The sequence below is a fragment of the Diceros bicornis genome, chromosome 12 (genome assembly GCF_020826845.1).
Source record: "Diceros bicornis minor isolate mBicDic1 chromosome 12, mDicBic1.mat.cur, whole genome shotgun sequence".
NCBI classification, from domain to species: Eukaryota; Metazoa; Chordata; class Mammalia; order Perissodactyla; family Rhinocerotidae; genus Diceros; species Diceros bicornis.
Window position 1 is genome coordinate 31,494,263 of NC_080751.1, and position 27,394 is coordinate 31,521,656.

The 27,394-nt window shown below is 39.4% G+C and overlaps 1 protein-coding gene across 8 annotated transcripts in view; it reads right to left on the bottom strand.

Moving 5' to 3' along the window:
• The window catches only part of EML6 (EMAP like 6), a 263,596-nt gene that overhangs the window by 31,611 nt on the left and 204,591 nt on the right, over positions 1-27,394 (bottom strand). For all 8 annotated transcript variants that reach the window (XM_058551235.1, XM_058551232.1, XM_058551233.1 and 5 more), the window contains 4 exons: positions 24,553-24,641; positions 20,613-20,789; positions 13,045-13,246; positions 12,819-12,945 (listed from right to left, as the gene is read on the bottom strand). In XM_058551235.1, coding sequence (XP_058407218.1) covers positions 12,819-12,945; positions 13,045-13,246; positions 20,613-20,789; positions 24,553-24,641 — 595 coding nt within the window. The remainder of the gene's footprint in view (positions 1-12,818; positions 12,946-13,044; positions 13,247-20,612; positions 20,790-24,552; positions 24,642-27,394) is intronic.

A 27,394-nucleotide genomic window follows, 5' to 3' on the forward strand; every position in this document is an offset into this window, starting at 1 on the left:
CTAGTTGGGTGACAGGGGCTTTATGAGAGTCCCCAAATCTGACAAACAACAAAGGTCTGTGATTGTTCAACTCTTAAGGCAATTCCCAGGCCTCTAACCAACAGGAGCAGGATAATAAAGAAGTGAAGCACCAAAAAGGTCATCCCCCACAAAGCCAATCTCAGACTTGGCAAGAGAGAACAAGGAAAAACAAACAAGATCTTGAAGAGCACAACAGGTGCAGCCAGAAGGATGACAAGGAACTTATACCACTATGTTGGAGAGGACCTCAGGCAGCCTGAAACCTGGGCATGCTGAGGCATGATCCTGATAAAGCCAAACTCAGTTCCCCTAATCTCATGGTAAACACGTTGGAGCGTGTCAGAATTGTTTTATAGTAGTTACTTATACCTCCTGAGCTGGTAGGCATGTAGTCAGACTACCCTAAACATTTGGGTATGTGTGTGGAGAGGAAATAGAAGGCAGAAAGGTATAAAATAAAACCTGAAGAAAATAGTAAAGGAAGTCTCTTGTGCTTGAAAAAGTCCTCATAAACATGGCTGTCTGTTTCATTGAGGCAATCTGGGGATTTGGGAAACCCTAACACTGACTGAGGAAATGCTGTTAGCCCTTGCCTTATGTAACCAAACCTATAGCTTTTCATATACTCTAAAATTAAAGAAACTTTACAATCTCTAACTTTTGTACAGTCATGCTCCATATAACAACATTTTGGTCAATGACAAACCCCATATATGCCAGTGGTCCCATAAAATTGGTACCATATAGCCTAGGTATGTAGTGGGCTATACCATCTGGGTTTGTGTAAGTACATGCTATGATGTTTGCACAACAAAATTGCCTAATGGTGCATTTATCAGAACATATCCTTCTCATTAAGCAACACCTGACTGTATTGTCATCTTTCCATCATTCACATCACTGGCCTGTTGTGATGACCAAGGAGATTGGTGTCAGAAGTGGGATTAACGCCAGACTCCCTCAAGCTCTTGCCAGAATGCAGTCAGCTACTTTCCAGGTAAACACTGGATATCTATAGAGGTTTTAGATGTAAGAGGAAATCCAAGAGGAGCTGAGTTTTGCTTTGACTCTCACTGAGCCAACTCTTTTCGTAAAAATCAGAGATCCCAGAAGGAAAAAACAAGAGGAATTGAAAAATGCCAAAGGTTTCAAATGTTAGAGAGGTAATGGTAATAATAACGAAGTTGATATAAAACTCTGTCATTAACTAACCTTTGCTTTTAAAAATGGCCAAGATGGAGACTGATTTTAATTTAAAAATTTTAACTGTGAGGATTTCTACTTTAAAATATGTGTACTATCCCAGTGAAGAAAAGCCCAGGACCAGATGGCTTCACTGGTGAATTTTATCAAACATTTAAAGAAGAATTAACACCAATCCTTCTCAAACTCTTCCAAAAAATCAAAGAGGAGGCAAGACTCCCAAACTCATTTTATGAGGCCCACATTATCCTGATACCAAAACCAGAAAAGGACACTACTAGAAAAGAAAACTACAGGCCAATATCCCTGAGGAATATCGATGCAAAAATTCTCAATAAGATACTAGCAAACTGAATTCAGCAGCACATTAAAAGGATCATTCACCATGATCAGTGGGACTTATCCCAGGAATGCAAGAATGGTTTAATATACACAAATCAATCAATGTGATACATCACATTAACAGAATGAAAGAAGAGAATCATATGATCATCTCAACAGATGCAGAAAAAGCATTTGATTCAACATCAGTTCATGATAAAAACTCTTAACAAATTAGGCACAGAATGAACATATCTCAACATAATAAAGGGCATATATGACAAGCCCACAGCTAACATCATACTTAATGGTGAAAGGTTGAAAGCTTTTCTTCTAAGATCAGGAACCAGACAAGGGTGCCTGCTCTCACCACTCCTACTCAACGTAGTACTGAAAGTCCTAGCTAGAGCAATCAGGCAAGAAAAAGAAATAAATGGTATCAGAATTGGAAAGGAAAAAGTAAAATTGTCTCTCTTTGCAGATGCCATGACTTTATACAGTCATGCACCAAATAACAACATTTTGGTCAACAACGAACTGCAAAAATGATGGCGGTCCCATAAGAATAGTACTATGTAGCTTAGGTATATAGTACTATACCATCTAGGTTTGTGTAAGTACACTCTATGATGTTTGCACAATGACAAAGTTGCCTAACAACATATTTCTCAGAATGTATCCCTGTCATTAAGCAACGCATGACTGTATTTAGAAAATCCTAAAGACTCAGCCAAAAAACTGTTAGATTTAATTAATGAATTCAGCAAAGTTGCAGGATACAAAAATTAATATACAAAACTCAGTAGCATTTCTATACACTAATAACAAATTTTGTGAAAAAGAAAGAAAGAAATCGATCCCATTTATAATAGCATCAAAAACAATAAAATACTTAGGAATAAATTTAACTACAGAGGTGAAAGATCTCTATTCTGAAAACTACAAGACATTGATGAAAGAAATCAAAGAAGATACAAATAAATGCAAAGGTATCCCGTGTTCATGGATTTGAAGAATTAATATTCTTAAACTGTCAATACTACCAAAAGCCATCTACAGATTCAATGCAATCTTTATCAAGATTCCAATGGTATTGTTTACAGAAATTGAAAGAACACCTATAAAATTTATATGGAACCACCAAAGACCCCGAATAGCCAAAGAAATCTTGAGAAAAAAGAACAAAGCAAGAGGCACCACACGTCCTGATTTCAAGCTCTAATATAAAGCTATAGTCCTCAAAACAGTATGGTATTGGCATAAAAACAGACAAATAGACCAATGGAACAGAATCAAGAGTCCAGATAAACTCGAGTACATATGGTCAACTAACATTTGACAAAGGAGCCAAGAATACTCAATGGAGAAAAGACAGTCTCTTCAATAAATGGATAATTGGATATTACTGCTGGATAATTGGATATTCACACATAAAAGTATAAAACTAGACCCATATCTTAACTACTCACAAAAATTACTCGAAATGAATTAAAGACTTAAATGTAAGACCTGAAAATATGAAACTCCTAGAAGAAAACATAGGAATAACGCTTCTTGACATGGGTCTTGGTAATGAATTTTTGGATATGACACATCAAGTACAAGCGACAAAATAAAAAATAAACAAGTAGGACTACATCAAACTAAAAAGCTCCTGCTCGGCAAAAGAAACCATCAACAAGTGAAAAAATCTAAAGACTAGGAAAAAATATTTGCAAACCATATATCTGATAAGGGGCTAATATCCAAAATATATAAAGAACTCATAAATTCAGCAGCAAAAAAAGTAACCCAGTTAAAAAATGGGCAGAGAGGGGCCGGCCCAGTGGCGCAGTTAGGTGCGTGCACTGTGCTGCGGCGCCTGGGGTTCGCTGGTTCAGATCCCAGGCGTGCACCGATGCGCCGCTTGGCAAGCCATGCTGTGGCGGCGTCCCATGTAAAGTGGAGGAAGATGCGCACGGATGTTGGCCCAGGGCCAGTCTTCCTCAGCAAAAAAAGAGGAGGACTGGCAGATGTTAGCACAGGGCCGATCTTCCTCAAAAAAAAAAAATGGGCAAAGAACCTGAATAGACATTTCTCCAAAGAAGATGTACAAAGGTCAATAGGTACATGAAAAGATGCTCAACATCACTAGTCTATAGGAAAATGCAAATTAAAACCAGAATGAGTTATTGCCTCATGCCTGTTAGAATGGCTAACATCAAAAACACAAGAGATAACAAACGCTGGCACAGATGTGGAGAAAAGGGAACACTTGTGCACTGTTGGTGGGATTGTAACTTGGTACAGCCACTATGGAAAACACTATGGAGGATTCTCAAACAATTAAAAATAGAACTACCATATGACCCAGCAATTCCACTTCTAGGAATATATCTAAAGGAAACAAAAACACTAACTCGAAAAGATATCTACACCCCCATGTGCAAAGCAGCATTATTTAGAATTGCAAAGACATGTAAACAACCTAAGTGTCCATCAATGGATGGTTGGATAAAGAAAATGTGGTGTGTATGTATGATGGAATACTATTCAGCTATAAAAAAAGAAGGAAATTCTGCCATTTGGGACAACATGGGTGGACCTTGAGGGCATTATGCTAAGTGAAATAAGTGAGACAGAGAAAGACAAATACTGTATCATTTCACTTATATATGGAATCTAAAAAAAAAAAAAAAAAAAGAAAAAGAGATCAGACTTGTGGTTACCAGAGATGGAGGGTGGAGGGAGGGGGAATTGAAGGAAGGTGGTCAAAAGGTATAAACTTCCAGTCATAAGATAAATAAGTACTAGGGATGTAATGTACAACTTGACGGCTATAGTTAACACTTGTATGGTGTATAGGAAAGTTGTTAAGACAGTAAATCCTAACAGTTCTCACAAGGAGAAAATCTTTTTCCTTGTTTCTTTTCTTCTTTCTTTTCTTTTTATTGTATCTATTTGAGAGGATGGATGTTAGCTGAACCTACTGTGGTAATCATTTCACAATATATGTAAATCAAACCATCATGCTGTCTGCCTTAATATTAAAGATGATATTCAGGAGACAGAGATTTAAAAACGATTTTCTAATTGTATTAGGGACCCCCTCTCTGGAAAATAAATAGTATTTAATTAAGACACAAAGCTTGATTGATAAAAGTGTATAAAAAGCATTGTTTCTTAAAACTTCTTTTTAAAAGATAAGATGAATGTGTACATGTTACATAGCCAGGTGAAACAGCTGAATACCTAGACTAAATATATCTGATAAATTGATGACTAAACTATAAATATCATAATTTCTATAGTTATCCATAATTCATAACTATATTAAACTGGTGCTAAGACAATACAATTTGTGTTAAAAACTAACTTTTCTGCTCCAGACTTTTTTTAAGGAAGAGAGGACCTTCCCAGTCTGAGATAAGCAGAGCGGCCAGCAGCACGTCCAAGGCCTTTCTGAGGAAGGAAAAAATATGCATTAGCTCAGTTTGAGATTTTGATTTGTGGCCATAAGTTATGCAGCTTCTGAGGTGAGAAGACAGGGGGAAAGGTTACAACCTCTCCTCCTTTAAATAAAAGGTTAAAAATGCTCAAGTAACTAAAATAATGTTATAAAGATGGTGTAGAAATGGAAAGGGTTGGGTCTCACATTCTTTTATTCATCCCTAGATAGAGAGCCAAAAGCTGCCAGCCTCAGCACTTGTTCACAAAGGACCTTAAATCCAGACTGCTGACTCAAGTGCATCGACAAAACAATTCCTGAGCTAACTATTGCATCCACTTAGAAAAATAAAAATTAGTGACTATTTATGTGCTGATTTCCATAAAAATAGTTCAATTTGTATGTATTTAGTATCTTTCATCACGAACTTATATTTTTGCCTGAATGCAGGTTCCAACTAAATATATCAAATGAAAATCTCTATTACTACCATTTGCCATGCAGATGGTTAATCTAAGCAGTTAGATGAGGAGGAGATGGGGTTAATTGTGACAGAATTTTAAAAATATATTACGAACCATGGCCCCATCAGGTGAAACTAGGAAGACTAATGGCTGGTCAGCTCATTTGGATTTTAACAGAAGACTATATCTCACATTTGGAGATATTATTAGATCTTATGTACAAATTATTAAGAAAACGTCTTTGTGATTCATCTCTGGTGATCACACAGTTACCAGAGAATGCAAAACTGGGGTTGCACGATAATTTGGTCCGTACAAAAACTTGGATATTGGCACTCAACATTTCTATGGTTGTAAGTTTCTAATTTCTGGGTTTTTTCTTAATGTGAAAATAAAATCCTCTGGAGATGGGACAAAGATGTTATACAATATTTTTAAAGATATTTGAGAATATAAAGGTATAATATGAATGTAAAATATCAATTTTAAAAAGTTGTAATTCTCAGTGTACTATGTCTCTTATAAATTGATTCTTGTGGCATCCCCAAACAGTGTTATAAAAGCTATGGCTCATCAAACTGTTCCACTTTAATTGGGTAAAGTTTTAAATGTCTCAAATAATTCTTGATATTGATTTGGCTGTATTTAGTGGCATCTTTAATTGATTGTATATATAGGGTTATACCACTAGATAATAAATACCTGCGTATATTCAAAGGCATATATAAATGATGGTAATTGCTGTTCAATATTAAAATGGCCTTCTTTTCTATGATAATACCAGTTTCCAATAGAAAAAAAATTTAAAGGAGAATGAGCTAGATATTTCTCATGCGCCCTCCATATCTCCTCTCCACCCTTCTCCTCCTACCCTGTGCCCTCCATGGCTGGCCTTCGTGGACTGCATCTACGAGCTCTCTTGCCCTTCAGCTTCTGACTGGATTCAGCTAGAGAGGCACCAGTGGAAGATCAGAGGGTAAGAGGAGAATGCAACTAGGGTATTTATTCCCCAATACCTCCTTGCTGGGACTCAGGTTGGTTACTTTCAACTCTCTCCCTCAGGTCTTGGCTCTTGTAAGGTCACCTGCTTCTCCAGCTGTACTCTCCACATCTGGCAACAGCTTCCTCCTCTTGCCCGTTCAGGCCCAGGGCTGGGAATGGCTTCCAGCCATTGCTATCTCCAAGGTGCTGCTCCATCCCTGTTGTTTCTCTTAATCTTGCCCACACCTTTGTTAATAGTCCCTTCATTAAGTTCTCTCCAAATTACTTCCTTTTCAGAGTACTCTCTCTTTCTTGCTGGGGCCACAACTGACACAGAGAGTTCTGGCCCAACTTGAAAGACTTATGTTATAATTTTCACTGTCTACCAATTTTGTGAAATTCTATCTAAGATACTAGGTATCCTATATTTTTGTCTTCTTTGAAGCCAACTTTAGGAAGCTTGAGGCAAGAATCAAAACCAGAAAAGAAAGAGAAAAATTTCTGAAGTTTTAGACAACACTACCCAATATAATCTTTAGCAATACAATATATAACATGGTGCCTCAAAGACAGCAACAAAAAAAGCTCCTATTGAAACAAGGCAAAAAAAGAGTTAAATTTAAAATATCAACATAACCTCATGACCTTAAAAAAAGAGTAATTATTTTTCTATTTTAGGTCTACAACAATTTAAGCTACCTCTAGTAGGTATGGGGAACAAATTAATGTACACTCATAGAGACCATATTCCATGCTTGGGACAGAAAAACCAAAGATGAGTGTGAGACCTCTTGTCAAAAAACAAAGACAATTTCAGAAGTACAGTGTGGTATTATAAAAAAGCTGCATACACCAATCCAAAGAAAGGTCTGCTAAAGACCAAATAGTGACAATTTAAACATGAAACAATGACAAAAATAACACACCATTCATTATAATCAGTTGAACCTAAAAAAGGTTATACTATTATCTTGTCAAGAGATAAACTATGGTTTAAAAAAGGAATATATACCAATAGTAATTAATTAACCGATGCTCAGTTTATCATCAAAAAATGAGGTTAGAGAGAGTAAAAAATAACAATTGATTTTTAAAAACAAAATACTAATTTGTTTAATTGATATACCTTCCCTTTACGGAAAATTCAAGTAGTTATCTGCATGAGAGATAAAAAACATTTTTCTTCCTAAGTTGATTCTGTGAAATGCCAAATCTTAGGCCAGAGGAAAAAATGATAAAAATGGAATTCAGGCTGACCTGAAACTTGGGTCTTCTGGGTAAAAGCTGGCTTTCCCCTCCCCATCTTACAGCCATGTGCACTGGTCATGGTCGTCTGGGGAGTGGCCAAGCACAGAGCCAGAGTATCTCTAAGAGTCTGAGAAGAGTTCACGGGAAGGCAGGAGGATATAAATTCTCCCATGAGAATGACAAAAAAGTTTCCTGTGCCTGGCAAAATCCTTACTCCACAGACGCTTCATTTACATCCCAAAATGAATTTGGAAGACTTGGGAAGCTGGTCCTCTAAGAGAATATTGTGTTACCTCCTACTTTATATTTTCACTTCCATATGTGTCTGTATCTTTTTTCATAACAACAAACAGAACCTTTACATCCTCTGACTGTTGGCATCTTCAAACATTCATATCACTGTCCAGTTGTATAAAACAGGCACCTGGTGAGGGCAGGAATCCTTGATTGTCCTGTCCAGCTGAGGATGAAATGGTCATGGACCAGTGACCACTGCATATTGTGTCTTTAAAACAGCTATCTTCATTCTGTCCTCTCTTCCCCACTGTCTATTTGGCATGTTATGGTGGTTAACATTATCATTAGCCACAGGACTCTGAGGAGCTTTATCTAGACCTGGATGAGAAGACATCACAACTCCCCGAGATCCTGGATATGGGGTTGGATGCAGTAACTGGTTGGACTCTGGGATGTCTCTGCTTGGGGAGGGGATAACTGCATTTTCAATCATATGTGGGATAGTTTAAATTGGGACATTTTAAGAGTGTCTATATGACAAGAAAATGGTGGAATGTAGTAGACATTTGCTGTTTCGGTCCATCCAGAAATCAATCACTCTAATTTTGATAACAGCCATGGATTTTTACTTCTGGTGGAGGTAATTACACTGCTAGTCTATGGGTGATATGTGACTATTTACTTAAGAATCGTTAAAGGTTCATATTTCCCAGGTCATGGTGATTGGTTCAAGGGTGGTCATGTGACCCCCGAGAGCGACCAGTAGATCATAAGACATTTGTGGGACTTGTGAATCAGAGGCAGTTCTTTCCTGTTGGTTTTGAACCACAGAGACTGGGAAGTCTAGATACTATAGTCATTTTTCTACTTGAAGAAATACAATAACTCAGAGGAAGCAGAGCTGAAATATGCAGAGAGAACAGAGTCTTGGCAGCAAGATTTGAATCCCCACATCAAGTGACACCTGAAGTCACCCTAACCCTGGATTTTCAGGTGTGTGAACCAATGGGTTCCTTTTGCTTAGGCCAGTTTGGGGTCGGTGACCTCCTTGAAACTAAAAGCCCTACCTTATAAATTAAAAAACGATATATAGACAAGGTGTGATCTTGATAATATATTGGAAGAAACTTCATAATTTTATAGGCAACTCTATAAATTTGGTACCGAGCAAACTTTAGGAATTTTGTCTCCTGATCAGTTCGGGAGAAGAATTGTTTTTACTGAAGTCAGAATACAGGATTTTGGTACTATCCGTTGTGCCATGACGATGATAAGCATTTTGTATCTTAAACTGCTCCAGAAAACTATGCTTCCCCCTCCTGTTTTTTTCTTTTCTCAAAAGGAACTTCCTGACATTTTATATATTTATTAAATAATAAATGTAAGTTTGCAGATGGATAAAACAGCTCTTACATTATGAGAAAACATGGTAAATAGGAGATGAGGTCAAAAGTTGAGAGCAAGGGGTGTGTCAGATTGGAGTTGGGAACTGGAGAGGCAGGGAAGGTTTGGAAAGGTTACTCTAGCCCAGGATGAGGTGGAGTCAGCTGGGGATGAAGCAGAGCCGTGGGGCAGCTCTGAGTGCCTGGATGAGGTCTGAAAGCATGGATTCCCGACGTCAGGAAAGACTTCAGGACTTTCCTCAGCCATGCGCCACAAATGGCTGTTGAGCAACAGGATTACCCAAGGGTTCACCCAAGGTTAGGGATTGGCTAAACAAGTGTGGGAGGTCAAGGAGGCAAGGCATCCCAGCCTGCTAGAGCAAAGTTAAAGTAGGTGACCGGGATTCTCGACCAACACCTGCAATGGATTGCACATTGATAGGTGTAGCCCAGTATGTTTTTGAGAGCAATTACAAATTTCTCTCAGCTTTCCCACTTCTCAAAAGATTGGAACTGAAGATCGTATGACTTCTGGAGAATAAGAACTCACAGTGTGTTAGAAATTTACAAAGAAGCATAATCCAAAGCCTCACATTTATTTTAAAATCAAATAACTGAGTCTTATTAGAAACAATCTATGACTACCTTAAATTTTAGGAATTAGGAACTTAGTAGCTTAAAAATTGATTGATGTATAATATGCAGCTGCCTTCAAGGCACTGTTCTCAATATGACAGATGCCGCACTCATCTCGCAGTTTCTAAGGTAGAAAGGGATTTAAATTGGAAGTAGAACTGCCTGCAACATTGGAAAGAGGCAAAATAGGTCCTCACACTGAGTGGGTGTTCCAAGCTCATGTCTCTTGTGGTCCTTGAGTATTTGTCACCCATTTGTCCTACTGGTACATGCTATGGCACAGGTATTTTAGAAAGGCACCAAGGTATAGGCAGGTATCTGCAGGTATACACAGGAGGGAACGATGAAGGTAACATCAAGGGGAACCCCTGCGTCTTCAGTCAGCAGGCCTTGTAGTCAAAGGGAGCAGTGTCAGGGTTGACAGTCCTGAATATTCCCAGGGAGGACATGGGTGCTGCCTGGCCCCAAGCTCTTGACGTCTGAGGCCCCCCGCATTTCTCCGTCTCTGTCTCTCTCTCTCATGTCTGGGACACTGGAGTCTACAGAGGCCATTTTGTACCCCAGGTGAGGACTCAGGTGAGCTGTCTGCCTGACTTATTGTTAGGAGTTCCCCCTGCCCCATGGGCTCCATCCTGCCCCACCTTCCCTCTCTCATCCTGCTTTCTCACAAATTCTCTGAATGTCCCACCTTGCCTGGCACCCTTTTCTCTCTTCTGCAATTCAGAAGCTGCCTACAGCCCTATTTCTGGGGTTTGAGCCGCCCTAAAATTACTGACAAGGACTAGTGGAGACCACTTGTTCTCAGTTCTAACTAAGATTTGTCCTCATGGAGGCTGCTGAGACACCATTTACTGCTCCTTCTCTGCCCCCTTCCTGGTGTGGTCCTGCTTTGCTCCCAGCATGCTGTGCAGCTGGCATCCTGCTCTCTGGTTATAGCTACTTCTGGGACCTGATGCTGTCAAGGCTTTTTAAGTTATCAAAGATGTTGCTATCTATAGAAAAGGCTTGATTATTTCTCCAAAACCTATATTTATCTTAAAATTGTTTTCTTCACTACAAGTTTTCTTTACTACACCCCAGTGTGAACTACTTTTTAAAATGCCAGTAAAGTACTGAAATGCCGACCGCTACATCTCATAGTGCTTTTTTCTTTTGTATTTTTTTTTAAAAAGTCAATCCTGCGTATGCTAATGACAAGTTCCCAATCTGGCGTGATGAAGAAAATGAGGTAGCTTCAAAATTCTGGAATTTTAGACTGAAAATTCTTTTTAGGGTCTTCTCTATCTTCACCTCTGCCTTCACCTCTCATTGAGCAGGTATGAGATTTTTATAGACCTGCCCAAAGAGACACCAAGACCAAGAGGCGTTCAGATGAGCCTCAGTTCAGGTTAGAAATCAGCTGTAGTGTTTGGAATTAGGAATTTGATTAGATTTCTATACCTTAGTGGCCAGTCTAAATCTCGGCATGATGAAGCACGGGGTTGTAGAAATCAGCCAGAAACAACCTTGGAATAATCAACTCATTTCATAATGCTATGTGAAACTGGAAAGGTTGGGTAATTTTTTTCCAAGAGAATGTTTAATTTAGGCCAAATGTTTTTTAGAGTGGATAATTTAAGTGGGAGGCTTATTTATGCACTTATGTGCATATGGTTCTTTGTTGTTTTCTTTATTCTTAGAATTAAGTCCTTTAAAATTATTTCCTCTTTGTGGCCACTAAAAAACCATGTTGCAAGCAAAATAAACTATAATTTACAGACTATTGCAGAAAAATCTCTATATAATCAAAAGAGAACTCTGAATCTTCACAGTAACATCTAACAAAGACGCTAGGAAAGAATTAGCATTTTTTGCATCAGATTCAATCTTCTTGCCTGTAGTACATCCACCATTTATCACGCTTATTTTAACATCTGGCACTGAACTGAAGCAGGAGGGGGAAAGGACATTTTATTTCTTTGTGTCTAAATTCCCATATAATAGTAAAAAGTGATAGATCAGATTTATTAAGTAGCTATTATTAGGCAGAAAGCCATGCTGAATGCAAAAAACAACTTGAATCTCATTAATTATACATCATGGGACCAGGGTACTGTGAACACTGAACCCATGTCAATGTGAAGAGCTCACAGAGAATTCTTAAACATCTTTGAGATTCATGAAATCCTCTTTAGATTCTTTTATTCAATATTACACTCCCTGTATGACTATGGTACATTAAGTAACTGTAGTAATTATGAGCTGGTTTTTTTTTAGAAATGCTGAAGTATTCGACAATTTCTCTTATCAATACTTACAACAGCACATCAAAAAGGCCTAAAATAATATTAGAAACTCCCCTTCTACACAAAGGATCCAAGTCAACAAAATCAAATTGCTTAGGCCTGGAATCACCAAACACACCTGAACAAACTTGGGCAGGTGAAGACACAGTAACAGAAGGTACACCAAGCGATACAGTATAATGCACAGACTCCGATTAGAATGGAAGATGATTTTTCACAACCCACAAATATTCCTCCATGACCTTAGAAGCCTGCCCTTCCTCCTACCTCTCTAGTCAGCACACTTTTATGTCAGCCATCACATTCAGGACAGCTTTTGGGCTACCCCAACATCCTCTCTGGGCAAGGGGAAGCCTAGTCCAACCAAATCTCATGTCTATTCAAGTCATATTCCATCAACAATTTCTGCAAAGCATAACCCTCCCTTTGCCACATATCGAGGGCTGCGGGCAATTTTCCCCAGATCAACCCTTTGTACAGATTATGACTCTGTGCAAATACATAGAAGACTAGCTCAAGTAGCAACTTTGAGGGCAAAGAAAATGCACTCTGGTTTAAATGAATTTCTTGTCGTCAGATGTAATAAATGCAAACAAACCTGGCAACACCATACCTTTCCTCCATTGAAATTTCTTTCATCTGCTGGTGTGGTTTGGTGCCTTCCATTTCCCTGATGCTCACAGCATAGATCTTGGTGGTATAATCAATGGCCTTTTCTCTAGCAACATCACTGTCATAGCCTCAAACAACGGAAAGAGATGGGGAGCGGAGTTGGTTTGCAGTGGCACAAGAGGGGATGTGGAGAAAGGTGCAGTCAGCGTGCGGCAATTGGGGCTCACCTCCATCCTCTTCTGCGTCGGTGTCCGACTCCTCGCTGTCCACCAGCTTGCTCTCCTGGGTCCCCACAAACTCCCTCGTCCAGATCATCAACGCCGTGTCTGCGCCGCCTACTGTGAGCAGCACAGAGTCATTGTGCAGCCATCTCACATTGGTGACATGTGCGCTGTGCCCCACATACTTCTTGAATCTTGCATGCTGGCCCTGCAAAGCCAGAAATAGCCAATTACCCCATCCAGAGTCTCATTATTCCTGTCTCTGGACCATTTCATCCATGTCATTCTGTAGGGTGGCTTCTACTAAGTATAAACGAAACAGTTCATGTAAGTGGCAATTTCCCTACATTTCTCTAGAATGTAAGCTCCATGAGGGCAGAGACTAGGTCTCTTTTTTCCCTAATGCATTACCTGGCTCATCATAGGTCCTCAATAGTTTGTGAGGGAATGAATAAAATTTTACACTACAGAACCTATTTCTGGGAGCCTGAGGAAGTATAAAAAGCTCGTTTCTGTTTCTCTCAAATATCAGATGTGCATTCTCCACGGGTCTCTAGTGTAAACTCCTGATTGTGGGCTGACTGACATTTGAGATCAGAGGTGTCTTCCCAGTCATCCTCCACAGTGGCTTTTGAACTGCAGCCCAGGCTAAGACAGAAGAGCAAGGAACTTCTTATAATCCTGGGGCCTCAAGTAAGATTTAAAACATACACACCAGTTTCTGCCACAGACACTGGAAACAATTTCTAACACTAGAAACACTCAAATGATTGATTTAAAAACAAAGTAAGCTCCTTTTCAACAAACATAACCAAATAAATAGAAACCAATTTATGAGTAATTACTGAAAGCTCTTCAGAGTGGTACGCTCAGGCCACACCACGTTTATCCCCAGGTAGTGAAGGATCAGGTGGGAATGTGAGTTAGCTGCTTACTCCTGGGCAGTCCTGACAAGTGGTGGCAAGCTGAAGCTGGACCCAGAAACCAGCTTCCATTTTTGGCTCACGAGCCACAGCCTGGCAAAAACAGTTCCAGTGGGAGCCATTTCAAGAGGGAGAGATTTTCCATTCTCTCAGCGACTCCCAGGGAATACCTTATGCAATGTGGGAAGTCGCACGCACTTTCTGAGGTCGTGAGAGGGCCATCAGTGTCCCAGATAAAAATTTTAATAATTGACAAGAGGCTTCCAGAGGGTTTGGGACTGGCATGCTGGGGAACCTGAAACCACCACAGACGCATGGCAGGAGACAGGTGCAGGAGAGTCCATGACTTTGAAATACTCTTGGTCAAGATCTCTCTGTATTTGACTGACAGCTACCTGACAGAAGAGTAGAACTGCCCACTCCTCAGCAGAGTACTAAGTCTAGAAAGATTAGGGAAGCAAGCAGGCAGGCAGCATTTCCAAGAAGCCCTCCAGAGTCACTAGTTTGCTAGAGAATAGGTAGAGCAAAATAAGGATTTCCAAGGGAAACCACTGTGACCATGTGAGATCCAGAAGGCATGGAAACAAAGAGGACAGTCATAGCGGCTGCAGCCATGTGTCCTGCTGGTCTTCTTGCTGGGAGCAGGAACCTACCCATTATATCTACTACAAACGCAGGCTGGTTTCTTGAGAGGAGGAGAAAGTAAAAGAGCTTGAGAAATGCCTCTCTATATTCCTACTTATATGAGGGAACACAGAGTTTCTAGACAGGATAAAGGAAGAATTCAAAAAGAAAGGTTCAGGGAAAAAGTATTCTAAGGTGATCAGTCAGGCTGCAGAGGGAAAGAAAGTAACACAGAGAAGAAAGAGAAAGAGGAAATAATTCTGAATCACTGGAGCTATTTAACAAAGCTGAGATTCTTCCAGCAGAGGGTGATTCAAGATTCTCAGAACAGGAAAGAAGATCACTTCTCCATTGAACAATAAAGGGAATTTACAGTTACCAGAAGGTTCCGGGAAACAGCTGCTCCACCAAGAGGAAGAGGCTGGCAGGGACGTTTGGTGGTTCCCTTAGAGCCTATGGAAAGAGCCTCCTGAAGACCTGGCTCAGCTAGCCAGATGAACTGTCTTTCTGGGTCATCATGCCAAACTACACATTTCTGTAACACCCATCAGGAGTCACTACTGCAACTTTCCTCTTTCACTGAGTCATGAAAGAATAGAGAATCTGGAATATGTCTCCAGAGTGCTGGTTGTTAACTGCTTTTAGGTGAGAAATTCCTGAGACTCCGATGAAAGCTATGTACCTTCTCCTCACATTCACAACATTTCACATACAGTATCTCTGTCTTTAAAATTTTACTTACAAGGTTCCTCTTTGAAGAACCAATCTCTAGAGCCTTTCATGTTCTGAGAAGGAAACTTAAGAACTTGAGGGTGGGTTTTAAAAATGTAAATGACATGGTGGTATTTTAACCTCTCTGATGTAGTGGAAGGGCACAGCTTTGGAAGGGAAGGGAGGTTACGGGAAGCGATCAGCCAGCTATATAGATGGTGTGAAAGGACAGAGCTGGGTTTTCTGGTACGTAGTTTAAAGTGCTGGAAAAATGGATGGGCTCTGGCAAAGGAAGTCTATCTCATGGAGGCTAGAAAATAGTGATTATCAGGGGACTAATGACTGCATCAAGAAGATTTTAAACTGTAAAACTGAATATATAAGGACACGTTTGTCATGGAAAGAAAAATGCCTACAAGAGAGGCCTCATAACTCATAGGAAAGGAGAACAGGAAAATGATCAAGAAGACACGGCATTAACAGCATTAGAGTCTGACAAATGGATTTTAATTTTTGACAGAGAGAGCTATGTGGTGATATTAAGACCTCATAGGTATCACTATGACTTGATGACATGGAGCTCAATGCTACAATATTGCAATGGGATGGTGTCTCAGCCGGTAGGGCTGCCCTAACAAAAATACCACAAGCTGGGTGGCTTAAACAACCAGGAATTTACTTCTCACAGTCCTGGAGGCTGGCGTTACAATCCAGGTGCCAGTCAATTTAGTTTCTGGTGAGGGCTTTCGTCCTGGCTTATAAACACCTTACATGAGCACATAGAGAGTGCTCATATGGCCTTTCCTGTGTGTGTGTGTGTGCAGCTGTGTGTGTGTGGCTGTGTGGCTGTGTGCGTGTATGTGGACAGAGAGTGAGCTCTTTGGTGTCTCTTCTTATATGGACACTAATCCTATCGGATCAGGGCCCCACCTTTATGACCTCATTTGACCTTAATTATTTCTGTCAATGCCCTCTCTACATAAACAGTCACATTGGAGTTTAGGGCTTCAACATACAAATTTCGGTGGAGACACAAACATTCAGTCCATAACAGATGGTGAACTTTGTCCAACAGATCCAGAGCATTGGAGAAGTGTGATTATACAGCTGGAGATCTTCATCAGCCTGGGTCCACATATTTGGGAGGGAGAGTGTACCAGAAAATTCAGATTTAAAAAAAGAGGAGAAGGCTAGCCCTGTGGCATAATGGTTAAGCTTGGTGTGCTCCGTTTTGGTGGCCCAGGTTTGCGGGTTTGGATCCCAGGTGCAGACCTACACCACTCGTCAGCCATGCTGTGGCAGCGACCCACATACAAAATAGAGGAAGAATGGCATAGATGTTAGCTCAGGGCTAATCTTCCTCAAGCAAAAAAAGAGGAAGATTGGCAACAGATGTTAGCTCAGGGCAAATCTTCCCCAGAAAAAATAAAAATAAAAAAATTTTAAAAAAGAGGAGAAAGAGAAGTGATACTATCAAAGTAGTTTATAGTGGCCAGTGGTTTTCAAATGCTTTTAAATTATGAAACTATTTCTTCAATCAAATTTTACACAGTAGAACTCAAGAATAAAATGATAATTCAATTTAAAATAGTGGACAAAAGATTTGTACAAACACTTCACAAACAGCCAATAAGCAGATGAAAAAGTGCTGAGCATCATTAGCCATCAGGGAAACGTAATTACAAACACAGTGAGATCACACTATCAACTCCCCAGGACAGCTAAATTTTACAAGTCTGACAACACCGAATGTCAGCAACTGGCACTCTTTTACATTTTTGGTGAGAATGTAAAATGATACAACCACTTTGGAAAAGTCTGGCAGTTTCTTAAAAAGTGAAATATACATTTTCTCCTGTGACCTAGAAATTCCACTCCTATGTATTTACTTAAGAGAAAGAAAACATATGTCCACAAAGATTTGTCCAAAAATGTTCATAGCAGCTTTATTATAACCAAACACTGGAAAAGCATGTGTCCATCGATAACTCTATGGGTAAACAAACTCCATTATATCCATACAATGGAATTCTACTCAGCTACAAAAAGGAACAGACTATTCTTACACACAAAACATGGAGAAATCTCAGAAACATTATCTGAGTGAAAGAAGTAAGACACAAAACAGTATCTACTTTATCATCCCATTTATATGAAGTTCTGGAACAGGTAGAACTAATTTATGGGGAAAACCATTGGAACAGTTTTTTCATCTGAGAGTGGAGTGGGAGTGAGGATTGACCTGGAAGTCAATATGAGGAAACTTCCTGGGGCGATGATAATGTTCTCTATCTTGATAGGTGTTTGGATCATATAGGTGTATGTGTTTGTCAAAGCCCATCAAAAGGAACCCTAAAATTTGTGCATTTCAACTGTGTATAAATTTTACTTAAAAGATACCATAAATAAATGTTGAACCCTAGGTAATGATATGCATGTTGAAACATTTAGGGGTAAATATCCTGATGTCTACAATTTACTTTGAATTATAGAATCTAGGTGGTAGGTTTCTCAGATTTCACTGTATCATTCTTTTGTCTTATTTGTATGCTTGAAAATCTTGCTAATAAAATGTTGGAAAAAATATTACACAGAAGCTCAATGTATAAAATACAAAACACAGAGAAACTCTGGTTGAAGCAGAGGTGGGGCTCCAGAGCCCCTCCACTTGGCCCCTACCTTGTTTCCTGAGGTTGTACACGAGGGACCTCCCTGGAACACTGGGAGTCTGAGGAACACAGACTGAAATTGATGCTATAGACAGTACACCTGGTTAGGCTGGGACGTAGATGATGAATTTCCAAGACCAAAAATAAATCTAGCACAGGAGCACAATGCAACAGTATTATGGGGATTTCAGCTATCTAAATATCTGCCAAAATCTTAGCCTACTGATACCTGGATATCACTAATTTCTTGACTTGTCCCGCTAGCAATCTCATGTCAAAAAATGTATAAGTAGCAAAGAAAATTGCTACATGGGACTGAATTCTGATCAAATAGGAAGGGCTGGTAAGTGATGGGGACATGGTGGCTCTTTGGGACAAGGCCACCAGGTGGCTTTGAAATTTGAGATGGACAACGAAGGGAACGTGGACATAATCAGAAGCGAATCTTAGAGAAGTCTACCAAAAATTATTATCTGAGCAGATAATAACAAATAAAGAAGGAAAGAAGAAGGCATCTAAAGAAACCAAAGTGGCTGCAGAGGCAACTGGTGTGTTTAAGTTTTAAATGACAGAAGGAGGAACAAATAACCAAGGATGAATACAAAAGTCTTGCACAGACAACTTTAATATAGTTTCGGGAATGGTAAAGTGCAAAACTAAGACAACTGATAAAGATTTTAAAGATATATATTATAAAGATATATTTTAAAGATATAGAAAGGTATATTTTAAAGATACATAAAGATATATTTTAAAGATATACATTAAAGCAGATTTACTTTTCTATTAAAGAGAATGCTCATCAAACCAGAAAGGGCAAAATAGAGTTCAAGTACTTGAGTCCAGGTGCCTTCAAATGTGACCACAGAAATAAGGTCAGTAACAGCCCAGGAGTTTAGAAACCAGGAAAGGCGGCATCAAACATAAAAAGGTTCCTGTACCCAAAAGGGAAAACAAATACAGTCTGGCAAATGTTGATCCATGAGTTGATGCAATCCCCAGAAAATTCAAGGGTGAATTATTATACAGAAAGTCGATAAGTACTTGGAAAAGGAAGTAATGATTACTAGGCAGCAACAGGGTTCACTGTACTACTCCCGTATCCTTTATTGATGGGCTTATCAGAAGGAGAGATTAGCGATACCAGACACACAATCAATCTGGCTTTTAGCAAGATATTTGGCAAGTCTTTAGTGATGTCTTGTTGGACTAGAGACAGAAGCGTGACCTCCATGATAGCATAGTCAGATAGATTTAAAAGTCTGTTACTGATTGAAGAACTGTAACTAAATGTGTGCATTAATAAATAAAATGTCACATTGAACAGGGGCTCCTGGGGGTGGTGTTTGGTTGTTTTAGTCTATCTTTTTTGTTCTTTCCATAATTTAGAACTCAGACTTGTGAAATCAGAGGATGACGTGATGCTGGAAGGGAAAGTAAATACTTCAAAAACATATTTTAAAAATGTTGACAGGTTGGAACAATGAGATAAAATAAACAAGATAAATCTTATTTGGTACAAATATAAAGGTCTGTACTCAGATTTTAGAAAATCAATTTTATGAGCACAAGATGGGGGATAACCTGAACATTTTTGAGAACAACTTCTATGATTCAATTGTATAGTGTAGCAGCCAAAAGAGTTGATGCCATTTTAGTTCAATTTAATATAATTAGAAAATCAAAACAAAAAGGTAAGAGTCCCACTGTATCCTGACCTGGTCAGATCACATCTGAAGCACTGAATTCAGTCTTAGATGAGACAATTTAAAACGGAATTGATAAAGTGGAGTGTGCTTAGAGGGAGGGGGCAGCTGGAAACCATGTCATATGGGAATTGGCTGAAGGAACTGGAGATGTTTAGCCTGGAGAAAATGAAACTTCAGGAAGTCAAATACAATCTTCCTATACATGAAGGCTGTGAGAGGACTGGAATTATTTAATGATGATTGAAGGCACAACTTTGGCTAAAGAGAAAATATTTCAGCTCAGTACAGAGCAAAACATTTTAACAATTGGAGCCATTTAAAAATGAAGTGGGGGGCTGGCCTGGTGGCATAGTGGTGAAGCTTGCACACGCCGCTTCGGTGGCCCGGGGCTCACAGGTTCAGATACCGGATGTGGACATATGCACCACTTATCAAGACATGCTGTGGCAGTGTCCCATATACAAAATAGAGGAAGATAGGCACAGATGTTAGGTCAGGGCTAGTCTTCCTCAGCAAAAAGAGGAAGACTGGCAACAGATGTGGGCTCAGGGTCAATCTTTCTTACCAAAAAAAAAAAAAAAAGAATTGGGCTGCTTTGTGAGGTAGTAAGTTCTTCATCTCTGGAAGTATGCTAGTGCATGTTAGAAAGGCACCAGTCCAAGATATTGTAAAGAAAACTCTTACTTTGCAACTTGTGAGATGTTGGATTTGATGACCACTGAAGGCCTTTCAAGGAGGAATTCTATGCCACAAGAATCTGATTCAAATTAGTAAACATAATGTGATGAAGGTTTTTATATAGCATAAATAACAATGATACTGTAGATAACACTATTGACTGCTTACACGTTCAATATTTAAAAATCCACTTAGATACAATAGATAGACTTTGGGTTATTAATGACACTGAGCAACTATATAATAAACATGAACATTACCTTGACAGGATATGAAAAAAGCTTAACGAAACCAAAATCATCTCCAGTGGCTAAGAGGGCACAGTCTTTGGTAAGACTGGCAGCATTTACGTCAGTCACATCGCTATGTGCTGGCCAGATTCCCTCGCAGGTCGGCCCCAGGACACAGGTCCACGTGTCCCACTCTATCTTCTCAACCTTAAAAATAAGGAAAGAAAATTAATATATTTTCTCGCAACATAAAGATCTTTTTGTTTAAAAGAAACAATTGAGGCTGAGTACTTCTATGTGATGACTTTGCCAACATCAGGCATCCGTGGTGTATGCTGAGGAGCACAAGCTGTAAATTGCATTTTAAGGTGGCATAGGCATCGTCTTAATAAACCAACACTGCAGTCAAATATCTATATGTTTTTCTCTAGATAAAATGAACATTTTGGAATTGTAGAAATCTGACAATAATAAAAATTTTTAGTTCTTACCTAGATATTTATCACTGTAAAAACCGTAAGTTAGATCACGATTTCTCAACCTCAGCACTACTGACATTTCTGGCTGCATAATTCTTTGTTGTCAGGGGCTGTCCTGTGCATGGTAATATGTTGAGCAGCATCCCAGTCCTCCATCTGCTGGTCGCCAGTGGCACCCCCTCCCCAGTTGTCCCCAGACATTATTTGGCAAATGTCCCTGAGGGAGGAGGCAAAATTGCTCCCAAATGAAACCACTGAGCTAGACTGATCAATGGGGCTGATCGTGTAGCAAAAATTTTAAGAAGTTACAAAATATAACTTTTTTTTTTAAGGACTGTTTCTTTGGAGGAAAGAGTAATAAGATTCTGCAGCTAGCTTAATATCCTCTTTGCTCTAGGGAGACTATCTTAAAAATTTGAAGAGCTGTTCATATTGTATTGCCATGAATATACATTTTATCCTTTAAAATTGTTTTGTCTGAAATTCATGGACAGAAGTTTTACAATTTGTATAGGTTAAATCCTGATAAAATTGAGGTTTTTCTTTCCTTTTCATTAATAAAACGATGATAAACAATAACAATAACACTGTGTATTAGACTTTCCTGGGGGATTTGATCTCATTTAGTTTCATTCAAGATCTGCTAGTACATATCAGCATGAAAGTTTCTTGAGATAAGCACTTTAAAGCACCGTCTAAAAGAGTGTAAAAAAGAATCATTAGAGAATTGTAGCTAAAATTAAAGGCCAGACGGCTCCGTTTGGATTTGGAAACTGCTTTGCACATTGTTAACGCACCTCACCTCCACTCCTGTTTTCTGCTTGCTGTCGCCGCTTAGAAGAGAAATGACAAGATAAAGATGCAGCCAGGATTTCAGTCACAACATGGGGAGGTGCTATACCTATTTTAGTCACTCGAATTTCTTTTCATTTCACGTTCTGTGTTTCTTCTGGACACATGCAGAACTGGAACCAAAAAGCTGCGCTGGCCCTGGTGACCTGGGTACCTCAGGCAGGGCCATAGACTGAGGTGACAGGAGGTAGTTCCCCAGCAATTACCTCAGTTTTCTGAGGTCCAAGTGGAGTCTCCCCAAATCCCTACAACCTTCACAGGAAGACAAGCAGGGAACCACCCCTGCTGGCTCCAGAAGCAGGCTTTCAGGCCACTGGCTCCCTTCTAGGTTCCAGGTTCCATTTCTGAGACCCTCCTTATCCATCCCCAATACCACCTCCCTGGGAGGCACCTTTCCTGGCCTCGTTATCCGGGCAGGAAAGAGGAGTAAGCTGGTATTGCTCACCCTGCCGTCACCCCAACAAAAGACCCTTGACCAGATCTGGACACCGTGCTCTTCAGGGGAAGCAAATACCTAACTTGTTGGAAGTTACAGAAATTGCATTTAAAATGGAGCATTAAGAATGATCCCTGTAACTCACAAAACCCAAAAGGGGTAAACAAACTTGTTAAAAACCCTGGAACTTGGATGGAAGAAGAGACCTCAAGGGTCTCTTCCACAGCACCTTGCCTCAGCAGGTATGTTGTTATCATCATTTTGCAGAGAAGGCAACTGGAACCCACAGGGAGGTTAGTCACTTACATCACAGGCCGCTGAGGCAGTGGAGCAGAAGTCGAGCTCCAGAGAGTCGGCCTCCTAGCACAGAGCTGCTTTGACTGCACCATGCTGCATCAGATGGATTCAAATGGGCTTTTTAATATTTGTCATATTTAAAAATTTGCTAGGTAAGCTTTGATTACTTTCATATGGCTGTTTCTTAAAAAAAGCAAATTTTTTTTTTCTTGAAAAGCAGATTTTCAAAATCCTTCATACTCAGTTGAAGGGCCTGACAATATTGGTGATTAAAACAACAAGCTACCTCTTCAGTGCTCTTAGTAGTGGCAAGACCAGGGAGGCCAGGCGAAGGAGTCATCAGCTGGAGGGACTCCCCAACCAACAGCACCAGAGACCAGCCTCTGGAATAACAAGTGTGCACCGCAGCGACAGGTTAACTCTTCAGAGCCAGAGCCTGGCACTTTGGGAAGCCTTATAACACGAATTTCCCTCTTAAGCATGTTCTTTTACGTAATAATTGATCATCTGTCCAAGTTGGTCTCATCTCCCCTCCATCATTTGGTTAAATTGTACTTTATTTTAGTGTACTTACTTTGGGGCACTAGAACAGGATGGGAAAATACAGATGAAATGATGCTTAAATACACAGGAGAAATCCAAGAGGCCAAGTGGTCTAGGTGGTAGAGTCACCCACGGACCCCTCTAGATTGAGATCACAGTTCCATGGACCTCCTACTCTCTTGGAACCTTTATTTCCCTATGTGTAAAACGAGACTGACAACTATTATGCAAGGCTGTTGTGGAGATTAAAATATAGGTATGAAGTGCCCAGCACATTCAACAGTTGTTCAGTGAATGAACGACATATTAAAATATCCCTTACTCAAAGCTATAAATGTTTTCTTGTATAAACAAGTTAAAATGAGGACTGATCAGAGATAAATAAATTGGAATTGAGGAGCGACATCCCTTGATCAGTAAACAATTTCCATTAATACAATGCCATCATCTATAACTCATGTTTCTTAAGTACTGTGCATATACTTCTTTTAGAAACAATGAAAACATCATGACTGTGCATGTGTCCAAACATCTCTGGGAGCATTTTACAACCCTGGGAGAGTTTATATGACTGGCAAACTGAAGCAAGAGAGAGGCAGATGCTTGTCCCTCAGCAGCGTACTCTTACCCACTTTTCCTCAAAGGAAGCAATATTTCTTTTACATCAAAGGTTACATAGCAAATAAATGAGTCAGATTGTCTCCCGGGACTAAGAGGATGTTCTTAGTGCTCAATCAGGCAACGACCTTTTGGCCATCAGGGTCATTTTATGAAAGCACTGTGCAGCTGAACTTTCAGGAAGGCCGTAGTTCATGGATTCAAAAGTTTTATCTAGGCTTTGATTTCAACAATTAAAAAATTATGTATATGGCTAAAGACATGAGGAAAACATGGAAAAAAGAAAGAGTTTGATACATTAGGATGGTCAGGTTGTGAATAGTTTTTGTTTTGAAAAATAATTTGTCTTGCTGCAGAAGATATTGTTTATTAACACAAATAGGAAACATTGAGAAAGTATGTTTCAAAAATTTATGTTCATAAAAAGCTTTGCACAAAACAACAGGCACTGTCCAATGGAAAAAGTAATATGGAGCATCCAAATTGTTAGCTTAGTCATTGTCTTTGGGCAGAGAAAAATTAAGCAGAACACCAATTGTGTATTGCTACTTCAGTGGTACAGTAAATCCATATGTCCTCAGAAAGTAGGAAACCAGATTAAGCAGTTAGATTTAAGAAATGATCAAGGTTAAAGGTACACTAAATATAACCTACATTAGTGCATAGGAATTGATAGGTTTTATTAAAATGCACATATTAAATCTTTATGAAATAATTTTTAAAAAGCTTTGTGTATGATTGTTACCTCTGAAGGTCTTATTATATGCCGTTTGCCTCTTGGAGCTTCAAAAAAGAGTTGTTCTCTGGCACCCGAATTAACTTGTAATAATTTTCCTGTTATGACAGAGCGAAGTAGAGAGAAAATTAAACTCTGCATTTATCTTTTTATTATCAAGTGATAAGCATGACTGCAACTATTTTGATTTATTTTAATCAAAGTCTCATAAATTGAGTAAATACATGTTGAATTATCCAGAAGTGCATGTAAAAGCAATTATATGGCATGGTACAAAGCCCAAAGCCATGAGTTTTTGAATATGGATCTCATAAAATCTGCCCTTGAATGCTTTTAAAACACAAAAGAATCAAGCTTGCTATGTTTTACTCTGTTGCACTGAAAGTAGCTATTTTTCCAAAGCCTGAAAAAATCTATTTTTTGCTCTTTTTCCCTGTTGCCTCCTAGCACAGAGATGTAGTAAAAGCAAATTGCTTTGGCAAGAATTATGGCATTGGAAGTGACAACCTTGTTGCAAGCATTCACATTTATTATGTCTAAATTCTAAATTTGCCCTTTAAAGTTTAGAAACAGGAAGGTAAGGACACACAAAACAAGCTATAAATGCTCATTCCCTTTCCCTCATCTTACTTGAAAATTTGTAAAGAAATCTAAGACTTTCCTAAAAACAAAATGTCGAGCAAAAACAGTCTTTTAGTCTGATGTAAAATTATAATCTTGGATCCATTTTGATTCATGTTGAAAAGATTAGATTTCCTAATTCTCCTCCTACCACGTCAGTAATCTTTTATGGCATGAAATTTAAATGACTCAAAATACACACTTTCTAGTATTTTTTCAGCATTTAATTATGGGAAATTGCAAATATATATGAAAACGAGAATAGTATAAAGAAGCCTTACGTGCCCATTGTCCAGCTTCAAGAGTCATTAGCACATGGCAAACCCTGTTTCATGAATCTCCGCTCATTCCCCCACCCCAGATTAGTTTGAGGCAAATCTCAGATATCCTACTATTTCATCTGTAAATAATTCAGTGTATATATACATAATAACATTTCTTCTTCCTCTCTCTTTTTTCCATAACTATGTACATCTAGTAGTCTTGAAACGTCCTTCTGGAAAAATAATACCAAAATAAGGACTTTGTGGTTTGTATCATATTCTGTAACATCTAGGTGGGCACCCTAGGTCTGAAGTCTAGCCTGGCTAACCTTCAGGAGTTACAGGTCTATTTCTAAGTGACTTATTAAAAACAAGATTCTCTCATTCCTCAACTGAAAACCTTAATCATTTTTAATTTGCTGAATTATAACATGGTGATGAGGGGGTTTTGCCTTGGCTGTGAGGAGCAAGTGAATTTGAAAATGTTTCCTCTGAAATGGGCCCATTTTCCTGACTTTATGGTTGAACATACACTAATGAGAAAAGAAAAAAGGGAGTTAAATTACCTTTGGTTATTTAGCATTATTAGAAAATGAGTAATCAATATTTTTCCAATGAACTAAATATATCTGCAAAGCATATTTTTAGGATTCTCAAGAGTGTCTGCAAATAACAAAGGATCTGGAAAAAGGATTCAATGATTCAATGAAAACATTCTTTGAATGTGGCTAATTTTAGATGATTTTTGGCCATGAGATCCTAGAGAAATCAAAGGATTGTAACTCTCAGATAATTCCAAAAACTCACTTTACACCATAGTTTCAACGATCATACTTTACTTAAAAAAAAAAGAAAAAACCCAAAAACTATTAAAATAGCTAAGTGAAGTACTTTTTGATTGGAAAAATATGAGAAAATCTAACCACAATAAACATGCACCAGAAGGCTGTGCAGCACTGTGGACACCTGTGGGTACCTACCTAACCCGTGCCTCTACCCTGAGGACTGCTCTCACCTAGGGCTGGGCCCCTGTGGTCATGTTTGTGCTCTGGAGGTGGATGCTGACCCAGGAGGGGCTAGGTTGGGGACTGGGCTGGGCAATCAAATTCTCTCTCCTGGGAAATTGGAATCTGGGAGGCTGAATCAGTGGGTGCCTAGTTGGGAATAGATGTGGACTTTGAGAATGAGGGTGGCATTTTGGGGCAACGGAGACTGGGCCATATGCAAATGAATTAGGGAAAGCTTGCTTGTGCAGAGAGAGGGGCTAAAAGCAGACACCAGACCCAGGAAAGCAGTGGACACTGAGACGAGCTGCCTCAGAGCAGGAGAGAAGGAGAGGAAGGGCCTGCTTGGTTTCTAGGCATTTTCCAGTTCTCTCTTGAAGCCAGCTCCGCAGGAGATGTTGTTTCCTGATCTTGGATTCTATGAGATACCCCCATATCTTTCCAATAAACTCATCCTTTATTATTACTTTTTTTTTTTTTTGGTGAGGAAGATTGGCCCTGAGCTAACATGTGTTGCCAATCTTCCTCTTTTTGCTGAGGAAGATTAGCCCTGAGTTAACATCTGTGCCCATCCTCCTCCACTTTGTATACGGGACGCTGCCACAGCATGGCCTAATGAGCTGTGCGCAGGTCTGCGCCTGGAATCCGAACCAGTGAACCCCAGGCCGCCGAAGCGGAGCGCGCAAACCCAACCACTACGCCATCAGGCCAGCCCCTATTATTAGTTTTAAATTTAAGCTAGTTTGAGTGGGTTTCTGTTCTTTGCAGCCAAGGATATGAAGAAAAATTTTAAAACCCAACCACGCTGCATTAGGAAGGTAGAATTATGGGTGTGTTTTTCCCCCCAAATTTTCTTTACTGCTGTTACTACACTGTCTTTTTTTAAGCACAGAGGAAATATTTAGGTCACCGCTCCTTTTTTTCCACTGCCTGCTGCTCTGTAATATATAACCACTGAAATAT